The 12,558-nt window shown below is 44.8% G+C and overlaps 1 protein-coding gene across 3 annotated transcripts in view; it reads right to left on the bottom strand.

Moving 5' to 3' along the window:
• Positions 1-975: 975 nt before the first annotated feature.
• Positions 976-12,558, bottom strand: part of ZNF532 (zinc finger protein 532) — a 55,350-nt gene continuing 43,767 nt past the window's right edge. For all 3 annotated transcript variants that reach the window (XM_083575516.1, XM_083575517.1, XM_083575518.1), the window contains 4 exons: positions 10,133-10,245; positions 8,658-8,805; positions 5,584-8,129; positions 976-5,329 (listed from right to left, as the gene is read on the bottom strand). In XM_083575516.1, coding sequence (XP_083431642.1) covers positions 7,635-8,129; positions 8,658-8,805; positions 10,133-10,245 — 756 coding nt within the window. In that variant the 3' untranslated portion in view covers positions 976-5,329; positions 5,584-7,634. The remainder of the gene's footprint in view (positions 5,330-5,583; positions 8,130-8,657; positions 8,806-10,132; positions 10,246-12,558) is intronic.

Genomic DNA, 12,558 nt, shown 5'->3' with positions numbered 1-12,558 from the left:
TTCTACACCTCGTTTACCTCTAGACTTCTTCCTTTAGGCCTGGCGGTATATATAAGGGCCTCGAGCCAGTTGCCTTAGGTGAGAAGACAAGGCAACCGCATCTTAATTGAAAAAGGATCACTTCGCCTTGCAAAACAGATGCAATGCTGTGGAAATTGCACAAATAGCGTGAAAAAGGCTCTTTGCGTCTCAGTGTTTTCTCAGCTTGGATGTCCTGCTTACTTCCTCTGCTTTTTAAAATCACCTGCTGCAATTTGTTACAGAGATCAAGGCAGGTGATTGTTACCTTTCTATGGTGCTCTCTCACCTCAATTTCAGAACTATCGCGAAAGTATACACTTCCGAAAATTCAACATAGGATTACACACAAAGCTACAGACCAGCTTCAAGAATATATCTGAATGAACACATTTGACTGCCTAAAATGTACTTGATTGTGGTGGCAAGGATAAAGCTTCTGGTTTAGAACAGCGTTTTGTCTTGGAAGACTGCGATAATGGGAAGGCCATACAAATATGGTCAAAGGCCTGGAAACGATGCCTTATGAGGAACGGCTAAGAGAGCTGGGCATGTTTAGCCTGGAGAAGAGGAGGTTAAGGGGTGATATGATAGCCATGTTCAAATATATAAAAGGATGTCACATAGAGGAGGGAGAAAGGTTGTTTTCTGCTGCTCCAGAGAAGCGGACACGGAGCAATGGATCCAAACCACAAGAAAGAAGATTCCACCTAAACATTAGGAAGAACTTCCTGACAGTAAGAGCTGTTCGACAGTGGAATTTGCTGCCAAGGAGTGTGGTGGAGTCTCCTTCTTTGGAGGTCTTTAAGCAGAGGCTTGACAACCATATGTCAGGAGTGCTCTGATGGTGTTTCCTGCTTGGCAGGGGGTTGGACTCGATGGCCCTTGTGGTCTCTTCCATCTCTATGATTCTATGATTCTATGAATATAAACAAAACAACAACAATGGAAAGAGTCTTGTAATAAAAAGGTAACCTTTATTATTCCATTCACTCTGTACAAAAAAACCCCCCAAAATAAAACACCATCACTGCATAGTGACTGCCCATTTGTTACACAGGTCAAAAAGTGCACATCGACAAGCGTGAGGCTTTAAGAGGTACACAGTTTCTTTTTTAAAAAAAGTTTTAAAAGGCAGTGACAAGCTAGTATACATCACTGACAAAAGTGTAACAGGATCCTGCATATTCAGCTACAGGGTAGAATCAAGACGTTCCCGATAACCTCCCGATATTTGTTGAGTATAAAAAGAGGGAGAAAAGGAATAACAAGCATTCACTGGTCATCATCAACAAAGCGAAGAACAAATAATGTTCAACTACTGAGAACTCGTTTTGCTTCTGACAGAATATCCGGAAAAAATGTTAGAAGATGGCAAGGAATCTGGAGGCACCTTAAAGGCTAACACGGCTTTCTTGCCAACAGAGTGTTTTGGCCCACAGCTCAGTTGGTAGAGACTCTTAAATCCCAGGGTCGTGGGTTCGAGTTTTACGTTGGGCAAAAGGGGGTTGGACTAGATGACCCTCATGGTCCCTTCAAACTCTCCGGTTCTATGGGTTCTAACCCCCATCACCCCCCCCTGCCAGTATGGACTATGCCAGCTGGGGCTGATGGGAATGACAGGCCAAAACATCTGGAAACCTCCAAGCTGGCAACTTATGATTAAGGTGCCACACAAGGCTTTTGGATATTTTTTTGCTGCAAAAGACTTAACACAGCTACTGCCCCCTTTGGACACCAGTGGATCAATATTTCCTCTGCTCAATAAATAACAGAATATCACAATTCTTTAGGGGCAAAAGAGAGGTGGGAGGGGGAACCCCACATTTATTTACATACAACATGTGTCTTCATACAAGTAACTATGGACAAAATGTATAATTCCCGAGAGCAGCGACGCCTTCCCTTGGTTTTCAAGAATGGAACGTTTAACTACAGTATAATCATGCAGTTTTCTTTCTCTCTCTCCCCCTATACATACATACATACATACATACATATATATATTTATATATACATACATACATACGTACATACACTGAACATTTTGTTTTCAATGTGTTTTTCCCCCCTCTAAAAAAGTACAAAATTGGGTTCAGGGAATACATATGTGGTATAAAAGCAACCCACAAAAATCCAACCTAGTGTAAGAAGGGCAGCGCATGGAACCTCTTCTGTACTTCCATAAAAACACAAGTTACTGATAGAAGGTACATTCTGAGGTGTTCCCCACCTCCAAAAGCACCAAACTTTCCACGAGGCGATCGACAGTGTTTAGGAAATGCAAATCAAAAAGTGCTAAATTAACAGGTTTATGCCTCCGGAGGAGCAGGAAGTATCAGCACATAGTGCAAGATCGCTTACCTGCCTCCGAAGGGTGTCTCCTGTTAACAGCCACACAAATCCAACAATGTGGTGCAGCTGGCTTGTACGCAGAGCACCTCAGGTGCATGTTCTGTCACAAACCAGGGGGAGCTTTTCGCACATGAGGGCTCCGTATGGAGCATTTGCCAGCCCAGAAGAAAACGGATACACCGGCGGTGGTTTGAACATTTAATTACTGCAGACACCTGGTTTGTGGCCACCAGCTGCACTTTTTGCAAGTTGACTTATATATACAGTGGTACCTCGGGTTACATACGCTTCAGGTTACATACGCTTCAGGTTACAGACTCCGCTAACCCAGAAATAGTGCTTCAGGTTAAGAATTTTGCTTCAGGATGAGAACAGAAATCGTGCTCCGGTGGCGCAGCAGCAGCAGGAGGCCCCATTAGCTAAAGTGGTGCTTCAGGTTAAGAACAATTTCAGGTTAAGAACGGACCTCCAGAACGAATTAAGGACATAACCAGAGGTACCACTGTACTTTGCAGGCATCTTGGGGCTGATTTTTTTGTAAGAGGCACAGAATAGTCATGTGGGTGTCTGTTAAAACTTGCATGGGGATGGACAAATGCATGGAGAAAGCTGCCTTAAATGCTGAAAATAAAACTAGAAGATCTTAAGATCTAGTCCAGCTTCCTGTTCTCACAGCGGCCAACCAAATGTCTGTGGGAAACCTGCCAGCACAAGAGTACTCTCCCCTTCTGCAGTTTCCAGGAACTGATATCTAGAAGCACTATTGGCTTCAACCATGGTGACAGAGCAAAGCCATTGAGGCTGGAAACCACTGACAACCTTCTACAAATCCTTGCTAACTCCATAACCATGAGATCTAGCAACGTGGTGTGTATTTTTAAATACAGGCCACCAGCTTCCCCATTAATCTCAAATACTCCACCACGTAACACATTTTGGCAGAGAATTTGGGCGATCTGGGAACTGCATAACACTGAGCTAACACGATTTGTCCCAAGAGACTCTGGGTGCAATTCAGAGTAGACGAGAGCGTACATTTAGTGCAGAGGGTTAAGACTATGAGCTGAGAAACCCCACGTTCAAATCTTGCCTTAAATATGAGCTCTGTCCACGCACATGCAGCCATCTGCAATGTGGGGATGATAATAATAATAATACTGACCTACCTTACAAGGCTGTTGTAAGGATTACTGAGATAATTTATGTGAAGCACTCTGAATATTCCAAAACATTTTATAATTGCTGGTATTGTCCAGAACCTTTAAGAAATCTATGAGCTGTGTGAATTACACAGCAGGCCTCGTTCTTTTTCATTTTTTTTTAAAAAAGAAATTACATTTTACCTGCAAAATTAGAACTACTATGTAGGTAGTATTATTCACGTATAGAACGGTTTCATTATTCGGAGTGCTTCATGGTCCTTCATCTTTATGTGATGCAGCATGGTACTATATGATGGCGCTCTGAAAAAGACTCACAGTGCTCAAATAGTACCCTTTCCATCTATCACCTTGGCAACATACCTCTCAGTTCAGATTTCTGCAATTGCTTGCACCTGAATGCATCTCCTCCTCATATATGTAAACAGAGAGGCTAAAACAAGCTGAAAGCAACAAAAAGAGCCAGTGGGAGGTGCTTGGCTTATGTCCGTGTTAACCAGAAGACAAACAACCTTGAAAATAGTAACCGTGTAGTTCAGAATTCCAAACTTTAGTCGACTAATTGGAGAGCGAGACCAAGAGACTGTGAGGAAGGAAGGGCACGTGAAGCTGAAACTCACTAGGTGGCCAGTTCAGAGGAACACACTAGAAATCAACTCACTCCTATGTATTCCTAAGTGCACAAACCAACCATTGCAAACCAGAACCATCCTCAAATACACATTAAAGCATTGGCCTGGTTTGCACATAATGCTAAACCATGGTTTCCTGAACAATGGCATAGTGTTATGTGTGAAGCCTGCCCAGCAGCTTAACTATACTTTGGTTTTCCTTTTCTTTCTTCTACCAGCAAAACACAGTCTGAAGCAATGGTTAGTTGCTAGCTTATGAACATTTGGTTTGTTGTAGATCTGGCTTGGCATCACATATGACTCCAGTGCCCTTCCTCAATCATAGTTTGTTTGGCCACCCTGTCTCAGAAGCTCACCGATCATTGAGAGATCACTCAGGCCTCAGATTAAAACACAGCACCATTGAGGCAAGTCCCATTGCTTGCTATGAAGGGTCAAGCGTAGCTCACACAAATTCAGGCCTGCACTATGTATATGCTGCATCAACAAAAACTGAATTCTGCAACCTGTGTAAGTTATGCAAATTAACCACATCTCCATATACTCATATACCTTGCATGATTTAAAATGTCTCTCCTAGTCACAGTGAGTGGCAAAGAACCACCCTATACACAGAAGCACCATTTCCTAGTGGCTAGAGCCTATCCACTGGAAATCCTGTTCATACTGTCCTTTGGCTTCTGAGAATTAAACAGCCATCCTCTGAGAACTAGAGACTTGCTTTAAAAAGAGTAAAACAAGGGTATTTCAAACGATACAGGATTTTGTGACAGGTACCAAGCCCTGTTCACAACAATTGCTGAATACTGTTTATGCAACCGAACTGCTGAATATGTTAAGAACTGAAGAAGGGTGTGCTGGATCAGGCCAATGGCCCATCTAGTCCGGCATCCTGTTCTTACAGCAACCGACCAAATGCTGGTGAGCACAAGAGCTCTCTCCCCTTCTGTGATTTCCAGCAACCGTTATTCAAAAGCACGGCTGCTTCCTACACACAGCGCTGCACTACGTCCCTCTTGTTCCCACAGTCCATGCTATTCCCAAATCACATAACAGGAACTGCTATAAGAACGCCATGGTTTGCAAGGCTCACTGTCTTGTGGTGGTCATACTACCGGCCCGATCTTTAGAGCAGCCTTCCCTGTGGTCCAGATCATTACAACTCTCAGAAGAAGAAGAAGAAGAAGAGTTTGGATCTGATATCCCGCTTTATCATTACCCAAAGGAGTCTCAAAGCGGCTAACAATCTCCTTTCCCTTCCTCCCCCACAACAAACACTCTGTGAGGTGAGTGAGGCTGAGAGACTTCAGAGAAGTGTGACTCGCCCAAGGTCACCCAGCAGCTGCATGTGGAGGAGCGGGGAAGCGAACCCGGTTCACCAGATTACGAGTCCACCGCTCTTAACCACTACACCACACTGGCTCAGCATCTCCCAGGGCTGGGCCTTGCTGGCTGAGACTGATGGGACTGTACCAGCTTTGGCAGGTGGGCAGGGCAAACCCCCCCCTGTCAATTATATGATGGACAGGTGGGCTGCCCTACCCACCTGTCCAAATCCCTTTCCTTGCTTTAAGACTTCCCATGTGAGCATGGGAAAGTGGGGACTGCACGCTCTTTGCAGAACTCTACCCGGAAGAGGAAGGCAGCTCTAAGAAGCCTCCCAGATTCCTGGTTGTGCATTTTGTGTGTCCGATCTAGTCTACGTTTCAATAAGCAACGGAAACAAAAACTGTAGGAGAGGGAAGCAAATCCTTGGCAGCCTCAGTTAAAGCGAATCAGGTAGCAGGTGACAGAAAAGACCCTTTTTTCTGCCTGAGATCCTGGTAAAGCTGTTGCGAAACAAGAGGAGACAATACTGGGCTAAATGGATGCATAGTCTGACCTACGGGGTGTTAGCTTTTCAATGGGGGGCTACAAATTTATCCTACGCCTCCAAGCACCTGATCTGACATAAAACTGGCGCCACCTACCATATTATGCAAGCATCCAGGCTTCAGCCTTCTCCGTCAAACAAAAAATACATCATTTCACGGGTTTTTCAATGTAGTGTTTAAGAAATGACACGGCACACGATCCTTCTCCCTGCCTCTCCACCATTGTAAACTCAATTCACAGTACTCTACATATTTGTTTAACTGGGAGCAGCTAAGCAGCAAAATACTGAAGCACCTCAACAGGGCTTTCGAAAGAGTCCAAGAACCTCTCTCAAAAGCGCAGTGGAGGAGAGCAAAAGAGCGTGATGCTTAAAACACAAGCTGCACAGACCCTCCAGGGCATTCCTTACACGTAAGCAGTGATGAAAAGGAAGGATAGCGCTTTGGGGCAGCTCCCATTATTTCAGGGGGGCTTTTCTGCAGGAAACTGCAGCTGGGTTCTGTAGCCGATGTGTTGTCTACACACAGAAATGCCCTCTCACATTAATACGGGAAGATCTTCCAAAAAAGCACCTATAATGTTTATGCAAGAGGTGATAATAAAATTATTCTAAATCCTCCTGATCATTAAGAACGTTATTTGGGGGCATAAATCCAGTAACTACAAAGCAATCAGACAAACAAAAAAGCGACTTGCCTTTCATTTATCTTCTTTTAACTTTTGCTTTCTAGTGCAGTTTTGTCAATCCTCCCCTGGATGTATATATATTGGTAGGCTTCCTCGTGACTTCAATGCTTAGGTGTGTGAGCCACCACAATGTGCGACGTTTCCACACACACAACGCTGGCAATTTCAGAAGCTCTAGATCGTGTGGCAGTCCAATGACACCTGGTACAGCTCCTTACCATGCCAGAATTAACCACGGTTTCCAGGAAGGATGAAGGTAACATGGAAAAGAGCTGGGGGAATCATGGCTCCTCCCATGCGATCTCTAGCATGATCATAGAGTTATGGGACAGACGGGCGTGTTCCCTTGATGTTTTAGTGACATCAGAAAGGGACCACCCCCACGAAGCGGTTTAATGGAAACCTAAGCAATGCCCTAATATGAAGAACTCTGTTTTAAAACGAACTTGCTGTCCGGAAAAAACAAACAGAAACAACTGACCAAAACCGAAAAACAAAACGAAACAAGCATTTCCCACTAAATACCAATACCAACACATAACAAAGAGTATAAAAATTATCTGTTTAAATATATACAAACTCTGTTCAACTCAAATACTGCTTTATTTCACGTGGAGTGTTTTTTTTTAAAAAAAAAGTCTTTAGGGGGCTTATATATATCTATGTATATATATATATTTCTCTATATATATCTCTCTCTCTAGCGATGAGGTGAAGAAGATATTGTTTTCAGTACAGAATATATTGCAACAGCGTGTGAAGAGCTGTTATCTCCATTGTGTGGCAGGTTTTCTGTACCAAAAATGAATGAAAGAAAGAAAGGTCAGTCACGTTCTGAAGTAGAGAAGGCTTCTTCTTCTTTCTCTCGCTTTTGGGATATGCGTGGGGGGTGGGAGGGAGGGGCGGGTCATTTTTCAGACGAGCTCATTCTTTTGGATTTAATGAAGGCCATTCCATGTGTTCGCATGTGGGTGTTTAAGGCCGCTTCTGTTTCAAAGGTCTTTGCGCAAACTTTGCACTTCCTGTCGGACACGGCACTGTCAGACGACTCCTCCTCGCGGCTGGGCTTGTTCTCCTGTTGGCTGTCTTCCCCCGACCCATTCTGTTTCGAGACGGGCTGGGGCTCCTTCAGCTTGTGTACGATGAAGAGGTGCCGGGAGAGGGAGACGTGGGAGGTGTAGCAGAGGCCACATTCCCTGCACTGGTACGAAGAGCCGTCAGATTTGTGCTGGGGAATATGTTCGTGGAACTGAAGGAGGTTCTCGGTCGTGAAGCCGCAGACTGCGCACTTGTGGACTTTGAAAACGTTGATCTTTAGCTTCTTCAGCGGCTGAGTGATGGCGCCTCGAGGGGGCCTGAATTCCAGCACAGGCTCTTCCAATTTACGCTTCGGACTGGGAACCTGAAGTTGGAACAAATCAGTTTTAAAATAAACAACCCAGCTATGATCATGTAGCTGTTCTCATGAATGTTCACTGCTTCTGCACTAGAAATAAGTGTGTGTATTGAGCTAAGGATCGTGTTCGGAATCAGCCAACTGGGAAGCACTTCTTGGCACAATTTAACTTATGGAACTCTCTGCCAAAGTTTGTGTATGTGTTTGGGGTGGTGATGGTTACTACCTTAGATGGCTTTCAAAAACGTAGTGGTGTATCCGACACGGAGGACAGGTTTTACAACGGCTGTTATTTATTTACAGTGGACGCTCGGGTTGCAAACGTGATCCGTGCAGGATGCACGTTCGCAACCCGCAACCCGTGCGTCTGCACACATGCGGGTCACAAAGTGCTTTCTTCACTTTTTCCCTCAAAAGACAAAAGAAGCTTCAAGTCTCCCAACTCTGATTTGTTGAGAGGACACAGAAGTTTATTCAGCTGGTATTCCATGTTTCTTTTTAAAGGCCAGGACTTGCATACAAATAAGAGCTCACCTTCGCGTCTTCTTTTACGGCGCTTTGTCCTACATTGCTTGATTCTGTCATCTCTTTCACATCGGGCTCTTTAATGCCGTGCATCAGCTGAATATGCTTTTCTAGCATCAACCGCTTGGTAAAAGTACGCCTTGAATCCGGACAGTGCCTGCATGAATAAAATGCACAGCAGACCATCAACAGTTATGATCAACTAGTTGGTACTAACAGTGTTTGCACAGGTGCTCAAGTGACCACCATTAAAATGAATGAACATGGCTAACTCACATCTTACTGATTTCAATGGGTGTACTCAAAAATATAATTTACTTTTGTAAAAGTCGGTGAGGCGATATAGGCCTTCAGCTTGCCAGGTCTTTATTTGGAAGGTTTGGGGATGCAGGATGGATGGTAGGCCAAGGTAATTAGTTGGAATGGGGCCAGTTTTCCTGCTTTTTCCTTAAACTTGGTTAGTGTTGTGGGAATTTTCCTTGGTTTGTTTTGGAGGAATGGGTACACTAGAGGAGGGCTTTTTCCGATGTTATCTATCTCCATTTGCACCCATTGTTTCCTTTTGTCTTCTAGGATGTATGGGATTACATCGCACTTGGTTGGCGAACGTAAACAAACTGTGGAAAAGACTCTATGAACCGAAAATGGAGATGCTATATGTACTTTCCTTTGTTTGTTTTGCAACACAAGTAAATCTTTAATAAACACACACAGACGTTTTACTTGGATTCAACCTGAAGAACAATAGGAGCACTCTCTCTTACACATACATACACCCAGGCCATTTTAACTTATTTGATGCATAAAAAGCAGCTTGACTGCTGCTACCTATTTTATCCAGCAACAAGCTGTCTTAGGAAACAGCTGGGTGCATTCCAGGACACACTTCTGGTTTCAGTACTGTCGCCATGCATGTGCTGAGAACGCACTTTAGCAATTGTCCCATAATCCTCTACAACCAAGGGTACATAATGTGGTGCCCACTAGACGTTTGAAACCACAGCGAGTCCTCCAGACGTTCTGGGCTCCTATGAGGCCCAGTCAGCATGGCTGATGGCAGGGATGATGGGATTTGTAGTCCAGAACATCTGCAGGGCACCGTGTCGGCTATCCCTCCTCTGTGGCAGGCAGTCTTACATGACAGACAAGCACGGGGTTCTGTAGAACCTTGTTCTTCAACTCTGGATCCTCACATGCTGCAGGACTCCAGCTTCCACCATTCCTGACAACTGGCAAAGCCAGCTGAAAATGATGGGCATTGTAGTCCAACGACATTTGGGGACCAAAAGGTTGAAGAACACTGTGTGGCTCCAGCTGGAGACTCATTTTCTCTAAAGAGTAGGCTGAAATGTGAGCAGATTGTCTCCAGATATGCTACCTGGCCTCTCAATAAGAGAAGGGCAGGTTTGTTTTTGTTTTTTTAAAAGGTCTAAGAATTATTCTAACGAACATAGTTGCGCAGAACTCTAAAAAGCAGAACTTACGAGCAGGTATAAACTTTCCTAATGCCTTTGTGCTTGATGCGATTGTGGCGGCAAAGGCTGTGCGAGGAACTGAAGGATTTGTCGCACTGTCGGCAAGGATGCTTCTTCATTTGCTTTAAAGAAAGGAAGTCAAAACGTTTTTTTAAAAAGGAGGTACATTACGATATGTGCCAGTTAACTTAAAACTTTACCTTAAACAAAGCAATGTCGCGAGCATGGCACATCCCAGGGCACCGTTATGACGTGATGTGTCCACCAGAGGGAGCAGGGCTGGGTTGTACAGTGAATTATTTCTAGAAAGCAATGGAAGCTACTTTCCCCTTACTAATTCTGATCCAGTACAGGTAGCCTGATGGCTCTACAAACACAATGCTTTGAAAGACCTACTTGTGCGGTTTCCCAGATTTGCAATTACCAGTTGCAGCTGCTCTGCCTAGCCCCCTAGAAGTCAATAGAGTAGGGGAAATTAACCAGGCAAAATGGAAATCAGCTAACGAGAGGAGGAATGGCGTCGTACACAAAAGCCAGCTGTTAAATGCAGAGCAGCATATGGAGGGATACATGTGCATTATTTCCATGCCCTGTACTCAGATCTTCCTGAACAGGTGGCTCACACACCTGTCATTTGACTCACAAGACCTATGGACCATTGTGTCCGTCCCCCTTCCCCCCCCCCAATCCAAAATAAGTGGGGACTAGCCAATGGCTACTAGCCATGACGGATACATGGAACCTCCATGTGCAGGAGGAGAAGCCTGCCTTGAGGTACGAGATGCTGAGAATGTAGAGCAGTTCTTGCGCTGCTCTGTGAGTCCCAGAAGGGTCTAACTGGTTGCTGGACCGCAATGGAAGGAGGTCTGTGTCCAGCAAGTTATGTGATACTCTTAACCAGTCCACCTGCGGGACACGGATCCATCACTGGCATTCCTCACCTCTGGCTGACGAGCTTGCTAGGCCCAAGCCAAACCCAAGGTTGCTAGGCAACCCCTTAAGCTCTCTCTGCAAGGTTGCTTTAGTAGCCATTCGCAACACAAATGATAAACAGCAGCAAGTGGATCTGAACAAGGCTTGCTGCATGATGACCTACATAAATGACCCAAGAAGCAGTAAAACATTTTAACCAACGACCCGTAACCGAGAATTTATCCTACTCTGGAACAATTCACACACTGCTTTCTTTCAGCTTCCATCTTTGAATGCTGCTACATGGGTGTTTCATTATAGCATCTCCGACCCATGAGAGCTTGCTTATTACGAGCTTTCTTCTGTCTTTACCAACACCTCTGAGCTTATTACATTTTCGCGGTATTTCCCATATGGCTTTCTCTCACGTCTCTCTCTCCTTCCACCCAAGGCAGCAAAACTGACATGGTTTTTATTAGTTTTACTCCTGCCTAGGGGTCTGTGCTGAACATCAACCATGAAAAATTATGAGCTTTTAAAATTTCTTCCCTCTTTTTAATTTTACTACTCTGAAAGCCTCGTTGGCAGGGGGGAGCCAAAAGCAGGTTGGAGTTGATAAGACTGTTATTAGTTCAGAGAAGTGGGACTTGCAAGAAAATATTACAGTATGGAGTGTTCCTGCTCAGGGTTCCAGCCAGCCAGTGCTCTTTCAGGACACTCCATTACATTCCCTCTCTCCACTTCTGTTTCTATTCCTCTTCTGAGGTGCCTTTTTTGTCCACACTGAGCATACTGCCTGCCCACCCTGCTTGGGGTTTGGTACATATTTTGCAGCAGCGTGACCAAGGAAACAGTCTAGTAAGACTGGTGACTGAAAGAATAAACTTAAAGGTTTATTACTCGTGGCAAACAAAGCAAATAGAGGTTTTTACATGTGGCCAAGATGGAGCCAAGAAGTTAACACCGGAACATGCAAACTCGTTTTTGGACCAGGGATGTGAGTGGCGCTGTGGGTTAAACCACAGAGCCTAGGAAAACTAATCTGTGAGGAGTAAGAACAGGGGGTCTTTCTGTTTATTGCACCTCCCCCACCCCACTGGGCCAAGTAACTTATTGCAAGCCCTTTGTGCTGTACAGTGGTACCACTAGATGCGAACGGGATCCATTCCAGAGCCCCGTTCGCATCTAGAAGCAAATGGAACCAGCCACGGCACGTCTGCGCACGCACGCGTCGCTTTTCACCGCTTTTGCGCATGACGTCATTTTGAGCGTCTGCGCATGCGGCAAAACCCGGAAGTAGCACAGTCGGTTACTTCCGGGTTGCCGCGGAGCGCAACTCGAACACGCTCATCCCGAAGCGCATTCAACCCGAGGTATGACTGTACTCCTATTCGAAATGCATAAAAATAGGATCAGACACATTCTGCTCAATAGGACCGACTAATCAGAGCACGCCTGTCATGTTAATTCATCACAGCAGCTTTAATTACATAAGAACAGCCTGCTGGATGAGGCCAATGGTT

Source organism: Podarcis filfolensis (assembly GCF_964270895.1).
Source record: "Podarcis filfolensis genome assembly, chromosome: 11".
Lineage (NCBI taxonomy): Eukaryota > Metazoa > Chordata > Lepidosauria > Squamata > Lacertidae > Podarcis > Podarcis filfolensis.
This window is presented reverse-complemented; position numbering and strand designations above follow the sequence as displayed.